This window comes from Ambystoma mexicanum, chromosome 14, assembly GCF_040938575.1.
Source record: "Ambystoma mexicanum isolate Mex_15411 chromosome 14, UKY_AmexF1_1, whole genome shotgun sequence".
In the NCBI taxonomy this organism is placed as follows: Eukaryota; Metazoa; Chordata; class Amphibia; order Caudata; family Ambystomatidae; genus Ambystoma; species Ambystoma mexicanum.
The window spans coordinates 130,344,710-130,370,083 of NC_090940.1; the positions used below are offsets into that span (position 1 = coordinate 130,344,710).

Sequence of the window (25,374 nt, forward strand, 5' to 3'; positions counted from 1 at the left end):
TAACTTGAACGCTGGGCAAGCTTTGGTCAAACATTGGCATGACCAAAAGGCTAACATGGTTGAGTTCACTCAAGACCAGCTAGTTCTAGTTATGATCCCCACAAGGCAGAGGGCCTTGCAAGATAAATGGATGGGACCCTTCAGGGTTGTGGGTAAACTTGGAGAGGTGAACTATCTGGTGGACTTGGGCAATCCCAAGGAGGCTCCCAGAGTCTTCCACACTAACCGACTAAAGGCTTATGTCTCCAGGCCTGAAGTAGGAGCCTTGCTTCTAGCTTCAACAGAAGAGGAAGAAGAGTGAAGCTCTCCCTGATCTCCTCAGAGGCTTACCCTTGGATGAAAAGATTGAAGGAGGATAAATCTCTCTTCGAAACTGACACCTGAGCAACAAAAAGAGTGCAAATCTATGTTAAATCAGTTTGCCTCCTTGTTCTCACTTTCACCAGGCTTGACCCCTTGGGGCCAGCATGATATACTCACTGGTGACTGTCTGCCAGTCAAAAGCAGAGGGTATAGAATGTCAAAATTTAAGGACCCACATCAAAAGGGAGGTCAAGAAGATGCTTGATCTCAGGGTAATAAAGCCCTCTACTAATCCATGATCTAGCCCAGTTGTGTTAGTACCAAAGGCAGGATCCAAAGAATTGAGATTCTGTGTGGATTATAGCACTCTTAATGCAGTCACCAAGACTGATGCCCACCTTTTGCCAAGGACAGATGAGTTGGTGGATAGACTTGGTTCAGCCAAGTTCCTCAGCACATTTGACCTTACGTCAGGCTATTGGCAAATAGCCCTTACAGACCATGCCAAGGAGAAAACTGCATTTTCTACTCCAGTTGGCTTGTACCAATTTAAGGCTATGCTGTTTGGACTGATAAATGCACCTGCAACATTCCAAAGGATGGTAAATCAGGTTCTGGCTGGGATGGAGGACGTCTGCCTGGCATACTTGGATGACATAGCAGTATTCAGCCAATCCTGGGAAGAGCATGTTAACCACCTAGGACATGTTTTGCAGGCTCTTGGACAGGCCAATCTGACCATAAAGGCAAGTAAATGCCAGATTGGTCAGAGTAAGGTGGTCTACCTTGGGCATGAGGTAGGAGGTTGAGAAATAAGTCCTTTGCTCAGCAAGATTGAAGCTGTGCAAACTTGGACAACACCTACTACTCAAACCCAGGTGAGAGCCTTCCTAGGCCTCACTGGGTATTACAGGAATTTCATAGAGCACTATGGGACCATAGCTTCTCCACTGAATGTAATCTCCTCTTCAAAATTCCCTAAGAAGGTCAAATGGAATGAGGAGTGCAATCAGGCCTTTGAAAACCTGAAGAAAGCTCTGTGCCAAGCACCAGTATTGAGAGCTCCTGACTATCACCAAACTTTCATTGTGCAGACAGATGCTTCTAATGTAGGTATAGGTGCAGTCCTTAGCCAACTGGATGAGAAAGGTAGGGAGCACCCCATTTGCTTCATCAGCAGAAAGCTGAAGGATCCTGAGACAAGGTGGGCAACAATTGAAAGAGAATGTTTTGCTATTGTGTGGGCACTGAAGAAGTTTAGGCCATACTTGTATGGTTCTACTTTTGTCATTCAGACTGACCACCAACCCTTGAGATGGTTGATGCAAATGAAGGGGGAAAACCCAAAACTACTGAGATGGTCAATCTGCCTGCAAGGGTTTCATTTCACCATTGAGCACAGGTCAGGGTGTCACCACCAAAATGCTGATGGTCTCTCTAGGATGTATCTCATCGACTAGAGGTATGAGATTCATCCAGGAGTGGATTAAATCCTCCTGTTCCTTAGTCTGCAGGGGGGGGGGGGGGGTGGCGAGTGTTAGGGAGAATTCTCTGTTAAGGCTAATTTCCCAAACCTAGTGAGTCCCCCAGCAGCTTTGCTGGATTTTTGGGGTTTATTGTTTTCTCCTGCTAAGAGTGAGACTCTTTTTCTCCCACTCTTAGACATGATTTGAGATATCCTTTGATTTTGTAATGCGTTTTATGGGCTATGGGGTCTTTTACTCCATAGGGTTTCATGTGGTTTTTGGTAAGTGTTACACAGCTCCCACAGTGCAGTAATACAGTGGTGCCATAGTGACCCCCAAACATAGACTCCGTACCCTGGGACTGACTACCGTCTCCCAGGGCATGTAAAGTCACCATTGACTTTACTAGTCTTAAATTGGGAACAGAACCAGTGCAAACCATCATATTGTGGAAGTACTGGTAGGGGTAATTAGATTGCCCCTGGGTCTTTCATCGCCACAGAACCAAAGAATATGAAGAGGGAGAAGCTGAGCCGACCTACAACGACGACACCACCGGTGGAGCCCTTCTGAATCGACTCACCACTTCTTCCAACGACAGAGGAGATCTTCATCCCGAAGAGTCTTCTTCATTTGACTGGTGGGGATAACCAGTTTGCCTGCCTTTTCGCCTTCCCGGATCATCTTGTGGCCGCCTTGCCTGTGCCAAGCACCCCGGCAACCGGGATACCACGTTTTACCACTACCGCGAATAAAAGGGTAGTACCTTTCAACCGGAGAACTCTGCGGCTGGCTTCTTCCCTGGCAGTGCAATGACCTTCAGCTTTCCTCCATGTTGAGATATTCTCTTCCTCTGGATGACGCCGCGACTTGCACCCACTGCCAGGAACAACTTCCCCTGCTGGAGGATTCTCTCCACTTTCAAGGTACTGAGTCCGCCTGGCCTCCCTTGCAACGGTCTGTGTGGGTTGTCTCGTAAATCCTCAACTTACCACTTGGGTTGGCCCTAGGCTGGCTAACTGAACTTTTCTGAGCTGAACTAATTCCTTTTTAAACTCTCTGCAAGACTTCTCAAGCCTTTTAAACGGTGTGATCTTGGGTGTATTGGTGTTCTACTCTAAGAGGGAGCCGGGCCTCTGAACTTTTTGCTCACAAGTAGACTTTGACTTTCCTGCCTTGCTGAGTGCTTCTAAAGTATTGTGTTGTGTGCTTTTCTAATTTCTGCCTTTCCCCTCCCTTTTTCGATAACTTATTGGAGGGCCATCTTTAGTTAAGCGCTCACCTCTGTCTGAAAATAAGTGGTGTTAACTAAGACTTGTCGAATAAGGGATGTATATATATTAATAGTGACTGTGTTTTGAACTTGCTTACAATAATAGTGCTGGAGTGTTTCTAAGTGTGTCTTTAAATAAATAATTATATACTTTGATACCAAAGCTCTGGTCAGTGTTTGCTTGTGCTACTGTATTTTGGTACCTATCTTGTATACTCTATATACTGTCTAACTCTTCTTGATAGAGGTCTGGCTGCTCAGCCACAGCTACCAGGTAAATCTGGGTGGTACAGACTGCTACCAATTGGATTTACTGCCAACACCTGTAGTCTTAAGCCTTTTGCAGTGGTCCCTAAGGGAGCTGCACAGGTTTCTGCCTAACAAGAACGTTGCCAGGTAAGAGAGTAACTTGTTTTTTCCTGGGAGGCCATTGCCAAGGCGGCTATGTGGGACTCCCCATCAGCTTTTTGTAAGCATTACTGCTTGGATCTGAGCTCCAGGGCCGATGCTCAATTCAGTCAGGCTGTTCCTAAAAACCTTTTTTAGTAATGAGTTTCTATCCACCCTGTGAGGAGTGCTTTGGAATCTCCCACAAGTATGGAGGAAAGGGGACGGATGTAGGAGTATAACAAAGTTACTCACCGTAGTGACTCCCTTACTCCTAGACCATAAACCCCTTTCCTCCATACGCCCGCTGTCCCCTCTAATGAGTATCCTCTATTATTGCTTAAATGGTCACAGACCTGGTGATTGAGAAGGACTTAAAAGTGATGCGCGGGATGGCGGGGTTACGGTCGCGTGCGGGACCCCGTGTAAAAAGAGAAGGAGAAAATGTCCCACTAGTATGGAGGAAAGGGGACCATGGACTAGGAGTAAGGTAGTCACTAGAGTGAGTAACTTTGTTATTCATTAGCCACCACCAGTTGTGATGCCCAATATTATTTTCGGACATCCAGTAACCTCGGACCCCCTTCCCAAATCGACCTTGTTGATCCCCTCATCACTATCCTTGGGCTGCCTTCACACCAAATAATCACTCTGATTATTGCCTCAATCCTTGCAAACAGTGTTTTAGGGACTTCCACTGGTGTGTTTTGTAATGCATATAACCGTCAGCGAAGTGTTAACATCTTAAATAGATTAGGTCTTCGTTTCAGTGTGAGTGGCAGGTTGGCTCAGTGTTTGGCGTCCTCTTGCAGTCTGTTAATTGTTGGATTCATATTCTTGGTTAGGAATTTCGATTCCTTCTTATGCACCTTGATGGCGAAGTATTCCAATGGTTTGTCAGCATCCTGAAAGGGGCAGTCGTCCACGATCGCCTCAGATTCCCCTCCCTGCCCCTGGTCTCTTGTACGATGACCGATTTCTCCCAGTTTATTTTGAGCCCACAGTGTGTACCAAATTCCTGTAATATTTCCACCACTCTGGTGCCCACCCTCTTAGGGTCCTCCAGGTATATTATGAGGTTGTCCGCATATAGTGAAATTCTGTCCTCCTATTCCCGTTGCCATCTGAAGGCCCTCAGCGATTGGTCTGATCTGATCCTCTCTGCCAGTGGTTCAATCGCTAAGACAAAAGGCAGTGGGGAAAGCGGGCATCCCTGTCGAGTACCCTTCTGAAGTGCGAAAGTGTGGGAAGTAAAACTGTTGACTCTTACCCTAGCCAGTGGTTTTGCATGTAAGAACTTCACCCATGAGACAAAATTGGGTCCAAAGCCTGCCAACCACATTACCGGCAAAAATGAATTCCCACTGTACTCCGAATCTAAGGACATTATTGCATGGAGACCCTGTAGGGTATTTTACAATGCCATTGTGTTGTACACCCTCCATAGTCATGACTCTGTCGGGAACAAAGCCACATTGGTTAGAGTGCACCAACCGGTCAATTACTCCTATCAACCTGCTTGCAAGGATCTTTGCAAGGATTTTGGTTTGTCTGTTCAACAATTAAATTGGTCGGTATGAGGCACAGAATTCTTTTTGTTTCCTTTTTTTATGTATGACCAGTATTGGTGCTGTCCTCTGGTATCTCAGGACCTCCCCTTTGTCACAACTCTCTAGCAACATTTCTAGCATTAGTTTCCCCACCTTTATTGAATGTGTTTCAAGCAGGAGCCCGTTCAGGCCCAGGGTTTTCCCAGACTGCAGGCTGCTGATTGCATTCTGTACCTCCTCCACTGTGATTTTCCCTATCCATCCCTAGCCGTGTTTGCTCTCCAATCACTTGCATGCTAGCCCCTACCAGATATGTCAGGATTCCTTCCTCGTTCGGGCCTGCTACTTCTCTATACAGTCCCTGATAGAAATTAGCAAATTCGTGGGCGATTTGACTGCCTTCTGTGTAATGAACACCCATGCAGTCCTTATTATCAGTGACCCATCTGGAGTCCCTGTTCTCTCTTTTCTAACCATGCTACCATCCACCCTCCATTATCCCCTATATTGTACACTTTGGCCTTCGCAGCCCCGTATGCCTGTTTAGCCTCATCCGTGACCAGACTTGTTTTGGACGACAGTCTTCAGTAGCTCCACTTTTGCCTATGCCGTATTTTTTCTATGCATACTTTCATTTTCTTCTATCTCCTTTTTCTAACGACTCTATTTTGACCCTCCTTCTCTTCACTTGGTGACCAATTGCCGCCCCCTGCCCCCCTGCCCCTGAGGACCGTTTTATACACCTTGCAGAGAGTACAGCTACTTTCTACTGTTCCCTCATTCAACCTGAAGTATTCATCCATTCCTTCTTTCAACTCCTCCGGTTTTGGTTTAATTCCCAGGTAATAGGCATTTAGCCTCCATTCCCCTTGATCCTGACATACATCGGAGCGTAATCCAATATACCTCTCAGTAAATATTCTGCTTCCGTCACCCTACCCACAACGGTGCGAAGATGTAGTCTGTAATATTGACGCATGTGCGCCTGAGTAGAATGAGAAATGCTGTACCCTGGTGTGCACGCCTCTCCAAACATCCCTCAAGCCAGTTGTTAATGGATGTCACTAATTAAGTACAAGTTATATCTTGAGGTGGTGCATCACTTTGCGAGCACCTCTCTAAATCTCCCTGGATGACATTGTTAAAGTCCCCACCCACTATCATCCGGTCTGTCCCGTGTATAGCCAGTCATTTTTGAACCGCTCTCAGTAACTCTGATTGTAGTGGCGGTGGCACATAGACATTCAGTATGGTGATTGACTCTCCCCATAGGTCGCTTGTCACCAGGATGTACCTTCCGCTTTGTATCCCTTTTTGACCTGGACTATATGGATTGGAATGGTGCGCTTAATTAAAATTGCCATACCCCTTGAACCTTTGTAGTACCCTGCGTGTTCCGCCACCTTATATTGTGCACTACCCTGGAATCTTCAGGCTTAACTTTTAAAAGCTTCTCCTGCAGGATTATTGTGTCTGTTGGGATAACCTGGAGACCAAGCCTCGATTAATCTTATCGTTCCGGTGAGACATGTCAGTTCTCTATGATTCTCATCCATGCCTGCGATTGCTGTTCAGAATTCTTCCTTGACTGACTGTTAAGTGAAAATCTGCGGGCGATGTGCGTAGTAGTTTGTAACCCTTCTGGTGTGTCTACCACACATTTCCAAAAGAAACAGCAGCAATAGAAACTTGAACAAACACAGCTCTTGAACCCATTGAACCCCCACCAACATGAAGCGTCTTTCGACCACAAGAATTCCAAAACATTCATCCTCGCCCCTGTTGAGGGTCTGTGAATGTGTTTTTGGGGCGAGGCTAAGTGGCGGGGGCTGCTGCTATCTGCTGCTGTTACGACTCGCCTCAGTCTGTCAAACGTACTTAAATCTTGTTTGCATCGGGTGCTGGCCACCTTGACACATGCGCAATTCCCTTTGTTGCCGGCTTTTCAGCGTTTAGTGTCTTCTTGTGTCTCGTTGCAACTGACTCATGCTTTAGATCTTCCTGTGTCCTTTGACTGGTCCTCGTAAGAGGCCATACCTTTCTGTCTCTCCTATTCTGCCCCTTCCTTTTCCATATTTTGCGTGGGCCCACATTCTCTGCCCCGTGCCCATGCTTCAGTCGTGTTTGTGAAGAACTGAATGCCCTGCGGGCCCATCACTCTGTGTTGCCAGATAGATTGTGGTGTACTTTATCTCCTTGTCTCTGTTTTCTTCCCACTGCTTCAAAAGATTGTTGGGCTGTTTGTACTGCTTTAATGAAATCAGAGTAAATAGTAATTCTGACCGTTTTTTTTTGTTTTTTTTAATTTTAAAAGAAAACCTTTACAAAATAACAACAATCTCAAATGGACATTTTTCATAAAAAAAACTAAACAGGAAATATAAAACCGTAAAGAAAAAGATGAAATAATGACAACCAGTAAAAAGCAAACCAAGGGTATCACAGGGAACAGAGGTGCCAACCATAACGTTTCATAATAAGATTATAATGGCACTTATTTTCAATTCTTGTACTATTGCTGCTGTTAACATGATACCTTGACCAGCAATCATTCGTCCCAAAATAACTCTGAGAAAAGACTTTCCTCCTTCGCCACAAATCTTCTCAAAAGCAACAATCTGGTACCTTTGCACTCCAATAGTAAGTGTCTTAATGTTTGTTTACCTGGAGGTGCACAATATTCAGAATTTTTTTTACTTGATCCCCCTTGGTTATGTTTTGCTAATATTTCTCCAGTGTGTACCACATTAAGTCTGAGCCTCAAGAGCTCTTTCTTATTGCTCTATTGGGGAACCTTTGTAAGTAGCGAGGCAGAAAACCCAGCTTTTTTTCCACCTTTAAGCATGGGTTTGGGGGCTTACTAAATCTTGCATTTGCAATTGCATCTATCCAGTCCCAGGTTTCCAATGATCTTTTCACTTTACAAGCGTTTGAAACATGTGTTTCCAGGTTCATCTCCAGTCTGTTCAAAATACCTTTTATTTTCTTCTCCAGACAGGAGAGAATCTGTGATGTTGAATTTTTAAGGTGCTAGTTTACCTCATAATAAAGGGAATCTTGTTTCCCAGTAATGATTTCACACAATAATGAAATAAGTTTCCAGTCCGCACAACACCCTAATGAGGCCAAACCAAGCTCGAATCGTAAGCACTCCATTGATGTACATGGAGGGAGAGCCAGGTTTTTTTTTCTCCAAATTGAGCCCTCAATTCAGTTCCAATTTATATGCCATAATAGAGGTTTTAACTCTAAACCATATAGTATTACTCGGACGGCTTTAGCTGTGTAAAATCTAATTACTGGTAGAATTGAGAATTTACAATATTTTGCGTTAAATTTTTTTCATTTGGGGAATTAATTGGGCAACTTTCTCCATCATTGATGAATTTACTTGATTTTTTGCAGGATATGAAGATATCTTATAACCCAGATATATCAATTAATCCACACGGGGGATGACCTTCCCGTCCAGAAACCAGTTGTCATAACTAACTTTCTTTTTTGGATGTTTAAAGATTAGTATTTTGGTTTTCGCAGGGGTGATTGTGAGCCCGTTTTTCTGACCCTGTTACTTTCTTCTTGCTTGCCGTTTGCATAATCACGTCCCGAACTCAGCGGTTCAGCAGTTTTACGCTCACCCGTTTCTTTGGGGGGTGCTCCAGGTGGTGGCTCCTTACTTGGAACCCTATGTGACCTCTCTATTGTGATGGGGTTGGACAGGCTATGCAGGCTTACCCACACTTTGATCCATGTTTCCAGGAAAGGTTCCATCAATGGGCTCTCTGCCTCTCTGGAAGGTTATTCAGGCCTATGTTATTGAGCCTTATTCTTCATGTTTAGAACTGTTGTCAAGTTCATTTGTAGGGGGTAGCATTGTATCTTAAATGTCCAATATTCGCTTCCCAGTTTCCCCTTCTCTTGCCGACACCCTGTGCAGGTCCTATCTCAATAGACCAAATCCACTCAGACTGTGTCGATTCATTTACTCCAGCAAAGTTCTTGCTTTGTTGATGGTGTACAAAATGTCTTATGTGGAGTCTCCTCCGTCGCCCTCCTGTGCAGCTGTGTTCTGCGTCCATCTCCTGTGACACTCGGGGCCTCCCTTTCATGAATGTGTCTATTTTGGGCTGTGTGCTGGGCTATCTGGGTTTCTCCTCATCTCTGGTCATGTCTTGCAGGTGTGTGCTTGGAATTCCTTTCTTTGCAACGTGCTGTGAGTGATTTTACCTGGAAGACCCTCCAGCAGCCTCTGGCAGGGTTCTTTTTCCAACCTCCATTACACCACTTCAGTCTCAGTGCAGACCTGCCCTTCACTACCGTGCCTCCCGGGTCTCTCTTCCTGTATTCTCCTGTGTGCGCTGGACCAAGTGATGTGCTGAGGCTGTTTTCTTGCCTGTAGGCTCTGGTGTTGCTAGTGGGGCCGCCCAGTGTCTCTGGCTCCGTGAGGGGGCAAGGGGAGGAAGTAGCCGGAAGCTCCATCAAGCAGCCGCTTCAGTCCCACTCAGGGTGCCACGTCAGTCCTCTCTCACGCTCCGTCCCCTGCCGCATTTGTTGGGGGGAGGAATGACTCCCTTCAGTCAGCACAGTGACACTGCACTTATTAGCTGTTTGATCTTGCGGCTTCCTTTTGTTCACCAGTCGCTTCTAGTCAGTGGTTTGTTTTCTCTTCTGGCTTTTTCTCTGGCACCCGGGAGTTTTTGCCAGCGCTGCTTCACCCTCTGCCTCTCCAGGGTTTCACCCCTCTGTTTCTGCTCGCAGTGCGGGTGAGCACCTGTTCAATTCTGCACTGCATCTACTCCATTCTCTGCACAACAGGTCCCCCTCGACCCCCCCACCATTTTGTAGATTAGTTGTATAAGGCTGTAGAAGGATCATAAGTGTTTTAGAATTCGCATGTTTAAATGAGAGGAGCAGATATCATTAAGAAAATGTCAAAATGTGCTGCTGCTTTGCTGCTTGTTTAGTTAGTTATACAATTTATTTTGGTGTACATCCTGAGTTTACTTCATTCACTTTTTGAAATTGCCAGTGGTTTTTATGTTCCCCTTGGTAGTACCTTTATGAACAATTCCAAGAGTTTGGGTGAAGGGGAAATGGGTGACTTCATCTAAGGGTATCAGGTAATATTTTCGCCAGCAAAAATATCGCTGAACATATGGTCGTCGGGAACTATTTTTGGTGGCGAAAATATTAGCTGCGGGGGTGTCCCCCGCACATAAAAAAATGATGCAGGGGTGTTCCCGCAAGGTCCATGTGTTATTTTTGCCGCAAAAATATGGCAATATTTTTGCATCGCGATATTTTTGCGGCAAAAATATCACATGAAACCAATCTAAGGAGTCCTACTGGTGCCCATACTTTAGATATTTTTGTTATTATTGATCTAAAATCATATGAGCATTTAGAGGAAAAGCAGACCTAATTTCACTACATAGTGTATGCAGTTGGGTGGCTTTCGTTTGCATAGGAGTTTGATTTAATCTCAGACTTTGTTGCAACATTTTGATAAGGACCCACATGCATGTATGATTCAAACAACCTCTAAATGTTGTGCCCCTGTTTTCCTAAAGCTGAGCCTTTGATGTGTTGAAAACTAGATAGTCAAATGAAATATCAATCTAGCATTCAGAAATGTTTCTGGGTAATAGTGGCTGGTTGGTTCTTCCTTAGATTCATTGTACAGAGCTTTATTTCACGTTTATTTATGGAATTATTTTTCAAAGTCTATTAGGTGGTGCCGTGGCTTTGTCTGTTTTACCATGGCCTAAATTGATCAACTGTTTATAAAACCAATACAAATTTTGTTATCAATGCTATACCTTTTTAATCTTTGAAGGGATCATGTGGAATGAGTTTTGATGATGGCAATGTTTGGTCTGTTTGAAGCTATACGGACCTGAGAAATTCTTTCCTGGTTAAGTTGCATGCGCTTATAAGATTTCTTAGAACAACCTATCATCTGGGCTGAATATTTGGCATAAGAAGAGGATATTGCAGCTGGGTAATTGAAATCCTAACGGTAGTGAGATCCTGCTCTCCATTTTGGAATCTAAACCAGGCTATGTTTTTTTTGATATAAGCACATATTTAATGGACTATTTCTAATTGAAAAATAATAATGAAAAAATGAACCGCAAAGAAGGTTGTTTGTGTGTTAACATACCGCTACACATTTCTAATTTAATATCTATATATTGTTGCACTGGTTGATTTTCTGGATATTGCAGCCCATGCTGTATAATATTTCAATATCCAACCAGGGTGGATTGGAAGTCACCGTAGCGTTAACACAATATGCACAAAGTATTTGAAATGCTAGTTATTTTGTTTCAAAAGCTGTTTTTTTAGTCCACCTTCTTGGTTTTTTGTTAATTTTCAGTTTGTTCAAACCTATTTGGTGGTTACTCCATATATATTGTTTGACCATATGGCCTATTATTTTAAAAAATCTGATCATTGTAGAAGTGATTGAACCCACCTTACCATGTTGGGTCTACTGACATTCCTACTATTTTTTTATTTCTCTGTAATAGACTGTAATTTATCGTGGTCAAGAGGCCCAGGTCAGGTCAGGGCCAGTATAGCTCTGTAGAATTTAATTACTTTAGGCTGCTCGATTAAATCATGTTTTTTGACGAAGATTACTTTGAGGAAAAACAGTGAAGTGGGAAGTCTTCAGTTTATATTTGAGTTTGTAATTGGATTGATGGCTAAGTCCAGGTGTTTCAGTTGCTTAGCTTTTTCCATGACCTGGCAAAGTGCTTTGGTGTCAGCCACTAATCATTCTGCTATTAAGCCTGATTGACTAGAGTGAATAAGTGTGCATGTAATCTTTGATAGTTTCTTGTTAAGTATATTGGTCTCTTACTGGATGTTAATACAATAGTTTGCCGTTTTTGGGATCTTTTTTATTTTGACTTCTGAGAATGAGCTTATTTTTCTAAATACTTAGATTAGACCTTTTTGTCAGGATTTGTAGCGTGTCCACTATCGACAGTCACTTTCTCAGGTCTGGTACTCTAGCACAGACCTTTGAAAGTGTTTTCTTAGCTCTCATTTTCTATCAAGAAGATCTATTCCCAGTCTTTGTCCAAACATGTCTTGTAGTTTACCCTCCAAGCATCACGCTAGTCTACCATTTTGTCTCCTTTATCCTTGTCCCAGCGTTCCCAACTTATTGTTTCCGTTTTCCCACCTTCCTCGTCAAGTGTCAGTTTTCAGGTGCTCAACATATATAACAAAATGTGTAATGCTTTTCGCACTCTAAACCTATTCACTTTAATCATCTTGAATCAAAGACACAGAGATTTTGAGTAAACAAACCAAATGGGTCAAGCCATTCCTTTTCGATTTTGGAGTCCATTTGTTACAGTGTGGTACATTGCATGCTCCTACCTCGTGGGACAAACATTCTGCTCGACTCACTAACCTTGTATCTCGCTTAGGATGGGGCAGTTTTGTGGGCACGGAATGAACCGACCTCTTATGGAACTCCCAGTATTCATTATTAACAGTCCAGGCAGTGTTTTGTGGACAATATAATGGGCAGGGAGCCGCTCTTCTGTCTTTCTGTTGACTTCTATTGCACGCTACTGAACATACTGGCTGATGGAGCTCTGATGGGTAAACTATTTCATCAACCACTCTATGCCAAAAAGACCACAACCATTCTATGTCAACAAGAGCATAACACAGCAGCCCCCCCCCCCCAAACCCCCACCACCTTCCTGGACATCTCACCTCAAAGGTCCCATTCTGCGACTGCTAGTTTTCATAAATATCACAGCCAGCTAGGAGTCCACGACTACTTGGCTCTACCAGACAAATGGAATTTCGTACTTGGCCATGGCCAGACTGATGACCAAAGCTTAGTTTCGATGATGTTCTTTTACTTCACACTTTGTTAAAGCCTCAGACACACTTTTGGATCTTATTTCTATCCAAGTGTTTTCTTTAATTGCCCAACCGCATTCCCCCTTCAAATAGATGGTCACCAAGTTGCAATGTCACCAAATGCGAATAAAGTCTGTCGGCACAAACCTATGCTTTCAGCATTTTCGTTTGTCCTATCTCCCCATTTTGTTCAGTACTTCGGATGTAATTATATGCCAGCATAATACATTTATAAAGCAGTGCCTACTGTTCCAGTCTACCTTTTTGGTATTCTTACAAGCCCTCAACCTTCCCCCATCTAAATGTGAGCGCATATCAGTATGTTGTGAGCACCATTTCTATGGTAGCACCGGACTGATTAAGTCTATTGGTACACAGAGTTGTGATCAGCCTTGCAACACTTGCTTTAGTGGAACATTGAAACTAGGTTCCCCTGGCTCCAGGGGAACCCATGAAACTTCTTTCTCACCCCATCTGCCATCCATGCAATTTACAAGACATTACCTTTACTACCTAGTCTTTCACCTGAAAATCCCTCATGTAACAACTCTGGCTGTAGAAGTGCTGAAGGTTTGTCATTCCCCTGATGAATAAAGGTTCTTGCCTCCCCTTACGGGAGTCACATCCTAAGATGTGATTGCTGCTAATCGGCATTTCTGGGAGAATACCTAGGGATTTCACCTTGCTAATGGTGACCACTGCAGCTGGATGCATTTTAAGTTTTTGTCCGGACGTTTAGACGAGTCTGGGCTATGCTATGCCATGCCTTTCTTTGGTCATGTCTGTCCTGATACCAAGGACCGTCTGAAAACCATAGAAGGACATGCTGCAGCATTGCTGGCTTACCACAAGGTTGAATGTCTGAGACTTTGAGGCCACCCTACACCAGCTTGAATAGCATCTTTAGGCAAACCAGTGCAATTCTCTCTGCTCCCTGCCCGTAATGCCTGAGAGCAGCAACCCATTACTCAGGAGTAACCGTTGCAATCAATTAGTATATTGAGTAAGTGGAGGGCAGCCATCAGCATATATTAGGGGTTGCTGACCTTTTGAGGGCTTAGAGTTCATTAACCATATTTCAGTCAGACACCACTGTTGCCATTAGTATTAATCCTCAGATATTTGAATCTGTTGCTGTCTAAATATAGGAGTTAACCCATCTACTCCTATATTGTTGTGCAGTAGCTGGTGCAGCACTGCCTTTGTCCAAGTGAAGGCAATTGCAGGAACATGATTGGTGGAATGCCATGATCAGTCCTTGCCCCGGTGCTCTTTAGTGCAAGAGATTGTAGGTATGCGTCACAGAGTTAAAACCCAAGAAGTATGAAGGCCATGTGCATGGTTTGAAGTGTGCGCACTAGAGGATAAACCTGTTCAACCAGCTATAACAAGTTGTGTTTGGCTGTGGGTGGGATTACGATATCTGGTGACCTCAAGCAGGCGATATGCCTGAGGGTAAGTGTTGAGAAGAAATGTAGCAATTCGGAGAGAGATAATCAGAAGGTAAAAGGGTGTTGGCACTGCAGGCATCACTAGTGTGTCCTCATTTGGGTTTGCGTTTCCTGTTAGGCGCCACAGTATGAGGCATTTCAGATATTTGCTCAGAGTATGTGTGGCTTGCTTGAATCCAATACGGATGGGCACTGGCCCAAGGATGGGGATCGTTCTGTATAACGGAGTAACTGAATGAAACGTTTGCTAGAAGATGCTATTCAAATTCCTACATTTCCAAAGCAAATAAACCGGCCTGTGCCACATTTTGAAAGTAATGGCTGTCTGGGTGTGAGATGGGGCGAAGGATTTACCAATAGAGGATTGTAAGAGAGACTGGCAATAGGCATACACCCCCCCCCCCCTCCTTGATTGGACAACAAAAGGAATTGAATTATAAACTACTATAAAAATGACAGGGCTCAAAATGTACACTTGCTGTTGGCTAGTGATCTTTGACTCTTGGCAAGTTAGAAATGGAGTGCTGCGTCTATGTGTAGAATACAGGTGGCAAGTGACTTTTTAAGTCTGACTAGTAGCTCGCAACTTGAACTTCTGCCCCCCCCCCCCCACCCCGGCAGATGATACCTTGCACTAGGGAGGCTACACAAAATGGGCAATGCTAGATCAATAGTCTGTTGGAGGCACTATGGGAAAAGTATGCTCTTGAATGCTTAGTTAACAAGATACAACCTAACTGGGTGGTATGGGGACAGCAGACCAAGAGCTCACTGGGGTTCAGATCCCTCTGCACCTGTGGGCGTACCGGTGGGTGATGGCTGAGTGGTATTACTTGCTTTGCACTGACAACAAAGAGCCAGAAGTCTGAACTGGGATTTCCTTACAGCTCTTGGCTTTCAGGTTAACTATTGCATTGTGGCGGGTTAAACGAGGAGCCCCACAATTGTTTTGTTACAAAGACTGTGGACTATTATAGCAACATAATTCTTGGGTTACAACCCGATTAGGCGGCATTTTTGCTGTAGGCGCAGATGCCACTGACTGATTATATTGCAAAACAGAATCCGGAAACTTGCATGCTCCTATGGATTACATGCTTCACTCCTTTTTTCTATCCTCATTAGTAAATGGCTTGCATTGGATGAGACAGAGTAACATGGGGCAGAAGACTGGTATGCTTAGAAGGGTGCAGAACAGAATGTTTGTGGAATTTGGGTTCATGGAACGGTGAAGAGCTACAACCAGCAGATCGAAGACTGGAAGGACCTGTCCATGGGTAAACTGGAGATCCTGAAAGTGTGTTGTTGGGGGTGGAACAAATATTTGGCAAACTTACAACGTATATGTTGGAATTAACATTTATTGGATATGTATACAAATGTGAATCGATTATTCATATTTTTAGACTACAAGGATGTTTTTATTCTATGTGTATTGAAGAATTCTACGAACGCATATTAAAATACAGAGAATAAAACTAAACAATTGGCAAACATTTTTCAGGTATGTGAAGACTGTATTTGCAGGGTTTAGCATATAGAAAAACATTTTCTACAAAGCAGTGAATGTTTGGAAATATTTCTCAATAGAAGTGCCTTTGAGAACCTACCAGAACATTTAAATTGGCTTATGCTAATACAGAGGAGAAATGTCCATTAAGAGCCAGTGGTAGAAAGGTTTGTGTATCCCAATCCACAGTGGGCAGGTTTTCCTTCCAATAAGTGTTACTATGCAGTTTGTTCTCTTTCATTAGTCCGGGTGGGGCGGGAAGGGGAATATATGGGCTCCTAAAATAGCTCTCCTGCCAATATGCTGCATTTATAGTTGGGGCAAAGTGAACATAGCAGCTTTTTGATTTCAGACTTAAGTGATGACAACCAATGGTATGGTTAGAATGCAATTAAAGTGGAAACATGACATTGTTGGGGTATAGACATTAACAAAAAGACAGGCTGTGTTTGAAGCTAAAAGCTAACTTCCCTTCCACTAGTGATTGTGAACCAGATGCTAAGACATTCTGGGATGGGATGCAGGCAAGATTGAAAATAGTCCAATATCTCAGTGGTGAGGAACTACTTTCATAAACTTTAAATATTCACCAGGACCAACCTTGGGGGTCATTCTGAGACTGTAGTTATGTTGCCTGGCTGGACCATTGGCCGCTACCTGCATTGCAGCTTCAAAGGGAAAGTACACTTGTATATACAAAAAACCCCAGAGGTGTGCAACTCCTTGTGGCGTCTCCTTTGCTGTTACTGCAGTTCGTATTTCCCTATTGAAATTGCGCTCCGTGGACACTTGGGTATTTTTTACAAAATGTTTTTGGAATATGGGTTGACAGAACTTTGTTGGTCTGTGACACTTGCAGGCTGCTCAATGAGCAGAGTTCAGAAGACCTTCTTCTTGCCAGGGTTTACTCAGTGTGCTCCCGATTGATTTTCATTTTGGTGCACACTTTGCGGGGAAATGTTGGCATTTTTTCATCTGATGCACCGATGCATCTGCACTTTTTCTTTAGACTATCATTTAAGTGCACGTTCTGGTTGGGAAGTGGAATCTGGCCTGCCTCTTTCCTTTTAGAGAATGTGAGCACCATGACAAGGTCACAAACCTAATCGGTCTAGGTCAGCCTTGTTGCCAAGATCCAAAGCAGTGTGCGCCCAACCGCTTTATTGCCAAAACGTCTTTCTGCAGCTAGATTGTTCCACCGTGAGAACGGGTGTGCAGAAGGGCTCCCTGTTAGCTGCAGAGCAGGAGTACACTGCATTCTACCTTTTCTGTAGCGCTGCGAATACCTGTTACATTTTGGTTAGTCTGCCACTACTCCTCTTTCTACAGGTCTTGGGCTTTAGGACGCCTCTGTCCTCTGCGGCCCATGAATGTGGCTGTTTCCTCGGTCATAAGATTTGGTGAGTCCAAGGTTCTCGTAGTTGCCCTAATCTTTGCCATCGTTTCCACTTCAAACCTTTTTTGAATTAAGGAACACGGATGTAAATTTAAAAAAGTATACATAAATATATCAAGATAAAGAAACGAAGAAATGGAGTACTTGTTCCCCATTGAAAAGGAAAAAAGGAAAGATTTAAACATTTCCCAGGTTGCTAGAACAGCATATGCCCACAAGGTATGTAGACCTGGAACCTAATTCACAGACGCGTTTTATAATGGGAAAGCCCCATCGGAAAACGCTCTGTGAATAAAGGCCTTAATTTCCTGCCTTGCCCAGGAGATCTGCACAGCAGGATAAACCATTTGAGGCAAATAACCTGAACTAATCCTTCAGTGGGCCCCTAAGCTGTGCCAGAAGGTCAGGGAGGCAGTCTCCTAGAGGTCTGGTCACCTAAGCCTTTATTCATCTCTTGTTCTGCTATGCTTGGTCCCATCATGCCAACCCTCTGGAGGCTTCATCAGAAAATACAAGCAATAAATGCATCCCTCCTCTGCATAAGGGAGACTGGGAGGGAAGGTGTAGGGTACTATTGACCCCAGGGAAGTAGCAGTGATAGGAATTCCTCCGGCATCAATGGATGATTGCCAGGCGAAAGGGGACGGTCCTGACTTGTTTACATTCTTTCATACACAAAACAGCCTCCAGCCATACAACCTAGAAAGGAACTTAACGTACCTCTGGAAATTGATCAAAGTTGTATGGCTGCAAGGACTCCTCTGGAAACCATTCCAGGAACCTTCACGAGATCTGCACCTTTTACTTCCAGGATAAAGTGACCCAGTTTAAGGCCAAAACAATCCAGACAAAGTGAAAAGAATACTGTGACTGTCTAATGAGACTTTTCCCAGTGAATCTCGGTCTGTTTGCATGCCTGTACATCAGCATATCGCATGGAAAGTTGTAACATAAAGTTGCAAAAATTAACCAGTGGGTGGTGCCATGCATCAGTTACTTGTATCGTAGGAATGCAATTGTGTGAATTATTTTGTTTGCCGTTAGTACATATTCCCTCTGAGTAACCTCCTATGTCGCCACAATCTGACATAAAACTTTGATTAACACCAAAGAGAGAACGTTGTGTCGCTCAGTTGGAGAGCTTTCTTTTGTCCTATTAAGCAATACCTAATGTTTGATAGCATTCAGCCTATTTGCTGCAAACCATCTATTCTCGTTTCCAGGTTGCAAGAATGCATATCCGGCTTGCAATTAGGACAGCCAGTTAGTCACGGGTTGTGATTGTTGCTGTCAGGCCATGGCCTTTTTTGGTGGGCTCAGCAAAGAATGCGAGGTATGCATCTGCTGTGCCCTTGAACTTGCTTGAAAAGGCTGCTAGTGAATCCCCTTCTCTCTGGCTCCTGATAAATATTCTGGGCTATAATGGGGGCTCACTTCGGCCAGATCTGATGGGGGGGCGAAGGGGGGGTGTCGGGGGTCTTTGCTCTCACCGTCAATATATCTACTGCTGTTTTTAGTTCCTTTTTAAAACGGAGGTGAACAAGTTGTTTCCCGTTTGTGACCTTTATACCAACATTGTGTTTCTTCTCTCCCCCCCTCAGAAGTGGAAGACCTGCTGTCCTCACTGAAGCACATCCAGCACACGCTGGTTGATTCCCAGAGCCAGGAGGACATTTCCCTGCTGCTGCAGCTTGCCCAAAATGCTGATTTTCAAAATGCCTTTAAGATCCACAACGCCGTGGCCGTGCACATGAACAGGACGAGCCCCCCGTACCCGTTGCTCGCCAACGCCCAGGAGCTGACACAAGAGGTATTTCAATGCCATGCGAAGAGAGCGCTGCATGCGCTAATTCTGTGGGCAGGAGTTGGTGGCATTGCAATGCCATTGAGAGCTTTTAAACTACCTTGAGATATGAGGTCAGGAAATATCAGCTGGTGTTGCTGCTCTTAATCCTTGAGCCACGTGGGGCAACTCTCTAGTGTCTTGAAAGCCCCCTACCATCTTCAGTGTTTTCCCCAGCACCGATCACTAGCCCTCTGTGGCTGCCACTGGAGACGTGTAGCGATATGAAAACCATTCCATAAACTGCATGAGGCCCCCTTCCATTTACTTTCCAGGTAGGCTCTGAATGATTGGCAACCAGTGATGGCTGGTGCTGACCTTGGCTTCTGTGGATTGGTCTTTGGTTGGTAGGGAGTTTCATTTTCCATGGGAGGTGGGGCCGTTCCTTATTCTTGAGGGGACTGGAGGGAGTCATGAAAGGGTTTGCTTGGCGCAGGTAAGAGCTGCTCGTATTGAAAGTTCATTTGTTACAGTGGCATGTGGAGTTGCTAAACCATGTAATCACTTTTTCTTCCCTCCACCCCCATCATGCTTTATTAATTTTTAATGGTTGGTAGGTAGTTCTACAATGTTTGTATACTAACTCAGTACAATACGGCAACCATGGTAAAGCAGAACTGCCATATTCCAGTTGTCTTACATAGGATAGTATCCGCTGCCCTAGGAACTTAGATCACATTAAATTCTGTGCTTATGCCTTCAGGAACTCCTAAGGAAACAGATGCACTTCAACTAACTGGACAGACCACGGGAGGGTAAAGTGGGGAGCAGGAGACATGGAGGGAGAAAAAAAAGGGTAGGCATAAGGTCATGTTGAGTCTTGTTTGAAACGAATCTAAACTGTACATAGTTTTAAACTCCTTACAGCTCCAGGTAGACCTCCCAAGTGTCATTGTATCGATCTAGTTGGTTCTGTCTCCGTGTTGAGCGATATATATAGCAGTGAACCTCTGGAGTTTGCTTAGTGAAGTCTCTCTTCTGGTACTTTGCCTGGTTTTCCATTGTCTCAAGATCTACTGTTTTGCACAGGGCATCACACTCCATATCCATTTGAAATTGGCAATACTTGGATCAACTTGTATTGTGTTGTATTTGGTTATTTATATAGCGCTCTTTGCCCATTTGTATGGCCTCAATGCGCTTTGTGGTGGGTACGCCATTGGTGACCGAAGTCAATATGCTGGTGGTCCTAAGAATTTTAGATTAGGTGGTGCGTGTGTGCATTTTTCGCCAGTCTAAAACTTAGGTGGCTGACTAGGCTCGACTAAGCAGCCCAACCCAAAAATATCTGGCACGTGGGTGGGCGCTGTTGGAGGTTTGCAATAGAGTGCTATTTGTTGAAGTCGATGTGTGTCCAGCTATACCGAGTTTCTTTTCGTTGGCTGTCGCTGTATGCTAGTGGCAGAGGTGTTGAGGTACGTCAGGTGTTTCAGTTTGAACGGCTATATGCGCTGCTAAACCCGAAGAGCGTAGCCATTGCTGCATTCTATGGTGTATGGATGTTTGGCCCTGCCTGCGGCCTGTGTCCACAGACGTAGTGTAATATATACAAACCGTAGGCTTCCAAGTTGTTCGCTGCACGATCTTGTCCTAGACACACCTAGATTTGAGAGTCCTGTATTTTGGGAGTGAGGCCTAGGCTTCACAGTACAATGTGGGAGCGGGGGAACACACCTAGATTTGAAGGACCTGCGTAGTCGGAGAGCGGTCTAGGTTTCACAATACAGCAGGCTTCACAATAGAACATGGAGATCTGGGCTAGGTTTCATAATACGGTAGGTTTCACAATATAATAGGCAGAAATGGAGGATAAACCCAGAATTGGGAGCCCTGTATAGTGGGAGAGAGGCCTAGGTTTCACAATACAGTAGGTTTCACAATATAAAAACTACAAAAATAAAGGGTACCTGGCAAAAATCTCCGGCCCTCCAGATGAGAATACAATTATAACAACAAAAACTGGACCAGTAGATGGAAGATGACAATGAACTCTATTCTTTTTTCTTAACTCACAAAATGATTTTATTTCATCACATAAAATTCAATAACAAACTTAATATCCGCATCTAAAAAATGCTCAGTCTTGTGACCCCATCAGTCATAAACATTCATACTGCAAATCTCTCTTGCTCAGTCAATACATGATGTCATTGTCAGTATCACCATGTCATACAATTCAATTAATACAATGTACTTGCACCCTTTACTATTTACAAATGTGTCTCTCTGTATTTATTACAGATCTATAGGTCGACATGTGTTTCGGTTGGCTTAGACAGGGCGTATCATCTCTTGCCCTTCTGTTGTTCCAACCTTCGTCAGAACTGAGACAATATACCCAATGCGTATTGCCTCGCAGATGGATTGGGTGAGCACTGATATCTATAAAAAAAACACAATAATATAATACCATTTATTACCATCTTTGTACATCATTGTCATCTTTACTTATTCAATTTCACGATTGATGTGATCATTTAACTTTCTACGATGTTACCAATATCATACTCGCCTCCACTCAACACCTGTGGGAGGGAGTACAGATATTCTGGGCTTTGTCCCAAATAGGCTCCATCAATTGCGTCAATCGTTTTTTGCCTGCAAAGAAGGACCAGGTTTATTTAGTACCCCTGGGTCAGCCTTCCAGTAGCTTAAATTTGATCGTACATTCCTATTTACTTACGGAAAAGGGGTTGAAGTACTCACTTCTATGTATATAAGATATTTCTTATTAACATGTTCCATTGGTAATCTCACGGCTTTCATTGGAGTCTCCTAGGGTTTGTTACTTATCATGCAGCGCACAAGGTTAGCCTTTTATCATAAATGCGCGGCATTGTGTCCACACATTGTCTCATGTGTATTATTCATTTAGCATTTTCTACCTTACCTTGCAATGATTTCAAAAATGTAGGCTCGGTATTGTTCTTATTCCGTCTTGTCCTGATCAATCAAATCCTCATGGACATGAGCACAGCGTGCATCCGTTTAGTTTTCAAAGCTACAATGGGAAAAAAAACACACGCTCCTTGTCACCCTTGTGTTTTTCCTCGAAATGCCGGTAGCAAACAGTTTCCGCTATTTCACCTCTCCTAGTTTCAAAGACCCGGGTTTACTATGTGTTTTCCTTGTCCTGCGCCGTTTCCTCTGTCAGCTCTTACATCTTAAATACTGCCAGCTATTTTTATACAACATGCAGCATGCTTTATTTCCATAGTTCACCCCGGCCTTTCATTTGCCTAACTCTACTTGCTAACCTTCGTTTCCCACTTCCTCACTCGGCCGGTTACACTTCTGTTTCAGATCCCAGCAGCAGTTGTGATATGAGCTCCCGCATAGCTCTTGACTGGGCGTTTGAGATTACGCTCACAATCACAGCACCTGTTGCACTCTCAGTCCATAGTCATAAAAATGGGACAGGAAGTTTTCCTCTCATCACATATTTCCCCAGCTGTAGAACTGTTATTTAACCCAGGGAAGTTTCTACCAGGACCCCTCTTACTCAGATATTCCAGTGTCTATTATATAAGGTTTTCGCATACATGCCACAAATCTACCTCTGGCCACATCCAGCCTGCGCCGTTTTTTTCCATGGGGGTCGAGTACATCTTTACTGAATTTTCACCAATGGCTGAATACATGTGATGGTAATATTACGTTTACCCTAGAATGGAGTCAGAGTGAAGTGAGATTTCGGGACCTGATGATTAGAAAATCTGGACGTAAGCTTGACACTACGTTATACAGGAAACCGACAGACAGGAACACTTTGTTACACTATTCCAGTTTTCATCTAGCGGGATTGAGACAAAACCTGCCGTACGCCCAATTTTTGAGAATTCGCCAAAACTGTACCGAGAAAGAAGATTTTAATATACATGCGGCACAACTCAAGGACAGACAGGGTTATCCAAGGAAATTGGTGAGAGACAATTTAAAAAGAGCAGCAAATGCCCCCAGGGAAATAGGCTTGACACCTCGAGAAAAACGCACGAATGACAGATTGGTATGTCTTACCACATTCAATCCAATTAGTAATGAAATCAGAAAGATTATTAATCAAAATTGGAGTTTGGTTAAACAACCCAGGAGTTTGTCAAAAAAGCCTTTGTTTGCCTTTAAACGAAGCAGTTATCTAAAACAGAAATTGGTACACACATACCGGGAAAATATCAAGGGGCAAACAGTGCTAAACCAGTGGGGTTTTCCCCTGATAACTGGTCACCACAAATTTGGGAATAGCACTGCCTGTCCTATGACTGAAACAAGGCATATATTCAATTATGGCAGTATAAAATGGGAATTATATAGTCACACTAACTGTCTCACAAGAAATGTAATTTACATAATGTTGTGCCCTTGCGGTTTGTTATATGTGGGAAAGACCATTAGACAAATAAGGCAGAGAATATAAGCACACCGGTCCTGCATTCACAATAAAGTGGCAGATAAGCCCTTGGTGGACCATTTTACATGGAAAAATCACAAAGACACTGTATTGAAATTGTTTGTATTGCAGGCAATCAGACCACAGACACGTGGAGGTGACATGGCCACAACATTGCATAGGGTAGAACAGTGGATTTATTCATTGATACAGTGCGCTATGGACTAAACGTTTCTGTGGAATGGAACAACTTAATCAGCAAAAGAGGATATGTATATGGTCGTCTGGTCTATTGGGGTGACTGAAGGAGTTAATCGGAAAGAGAGTAGCCATTCACAAAAAAACTGGATTCAATGAACAATGGTTGGGAAGATGATTTGCGGGGAAAATGGCGTTTGAAAATGAATAGCCACAATTGTGTATATATGGGCCAGTTACCGCAATCGGGCCTATGAGAAACCAACAAGCCGTAGACGGACAATGATGTTATAGAAAGAAACACTGTGTATGTGTACCAATACAATTTCGTACTAGGAGGTGAGCTCTGGGTGATAAATGAGAACTACCTGTTCCAGCAGCACTCAAGGATCTGGACAATAAATAAGAACTTCCTGTCCCAGCAGCAGCCATAATGACATGGAAAAAAATGGCGCAGGCTGGATGTGGCCTGAGGTAGATTTGTAGCATGTATGCGACAACCTTATATAACAGACACTGGGAATATCTAAGTAAGAGGGGTCCCTGGTAGAAACTTCCCTGAGGTTAAAAAACTGTTTTACAGCTGGGGAAATGCGCTTTGTGACCCTGTGATGAGAGGAAAACTTCCTGTCCCATTATTATGTCTATGGACTGAGAGTGTAACAGGTGCCGTGATTGTGAGCGTAATCTCAAACGCCCAGTCAAGAGCTATGCGGGTGCTCATATCACAACTGCTGCCGGGATCTGAAACAGAAGTGTAACCGGTCGAGTGAGGAAGTAGGAAACTAAGGTTAGCTAATAGAGGTAAGCAAATGAAAGGCCGGGGTGAACTATGGAAATAAAGCATGCTGCATGTTGTATAAAAATAGCTGGCAGTAGTTAAGTTGTATGAGCTGACTGATAGGAAACGGTCCAGGACAAGGAAAACGCATAGTAAACCCAGTTCTTAGAAACTAGGAGAGGTGAAATAGCGGAAACTGTTGGCTACTGGTATTACGAGGAAAAACACAATGGTTACAAGGAACGTGTTTTTCCCATTGTAGCTTTGAAAAATAAACAGATGCACGCTGTGCTCGTGTCCATGAGGATTTGATTGATCAGGACAGTATGAAATAAGAACAATACCGAGCCTACATGTAGAAATGCAAAATGAATAATAAACATGAAACAATGTGTGGACACGTTGCTGTGCATTTATGATAACTGAGACTAACGTTGTGCAGTGCACAATAAGTAACAAGCCGCAGGAGACTAAAGTTTTGTATATTTTCCTGACATAGGAGAATTATCAGCAGGATGCTGTTGCTCCAATCAAAGCCGCGAGATTACCAATGGAACATGTGGAACTAGTTTGAGGTATGCCATGCGTACGAGGCGCTGGGACTGGTAATATGTGATCTACAATTGAGACTGTAAACAATGGACAATTTATTAGAGCAGGAGGGGTCTGCTGCACCGAGGAGTGACTAGTAGTTATCTCAGAGCTACTAGATTAAAACAAAAGCATACAAAAGGGTGTCACCCCAAACATGTTGCGCAGCCCTGACGTGTGTTAACTGAATACACAATCAATATCATTTTAAGAAAAACCATTGTCCAAAAAGTTTTTGTTGACAATAAAATCAAAAAATGCAGATGCTTGACGAAGATATTTATAAGGAATTGAAGAACAGAAATGCTGACACGTGTTTGGACCCTAAACAGCGAGTCCTCTTCA

At 43.6% G+C, this 25,374-nt stretch overlaps 1 protein-coding gene across 5 annotated transcripts in view; it reads left to right on the plus strand.

The window, feature by feature from the left end:
- Positions 1-25,374, plus strand: part of PALS1 (protein associated with LIN7 1, MAGUK p55 family member) — a 908,688-nt gene that overhangs the window by 348,244 nt on the left and 535,070 nt on the right. For all 5 annotated transcript variants that reach the window (XM_069638717.1, XM_069638715.1, XM_069638719.1 and 2 more), the window contains one exon: positions 18,831-19,039. In XM_069638717.1, the coding sequence (XP_069494818.1) occupies positions 18,831-19,039 (209 nt within the window). The remainder of the gene's footprint in view (positions 1-18,830; positions 19,040-25,374) is intronic.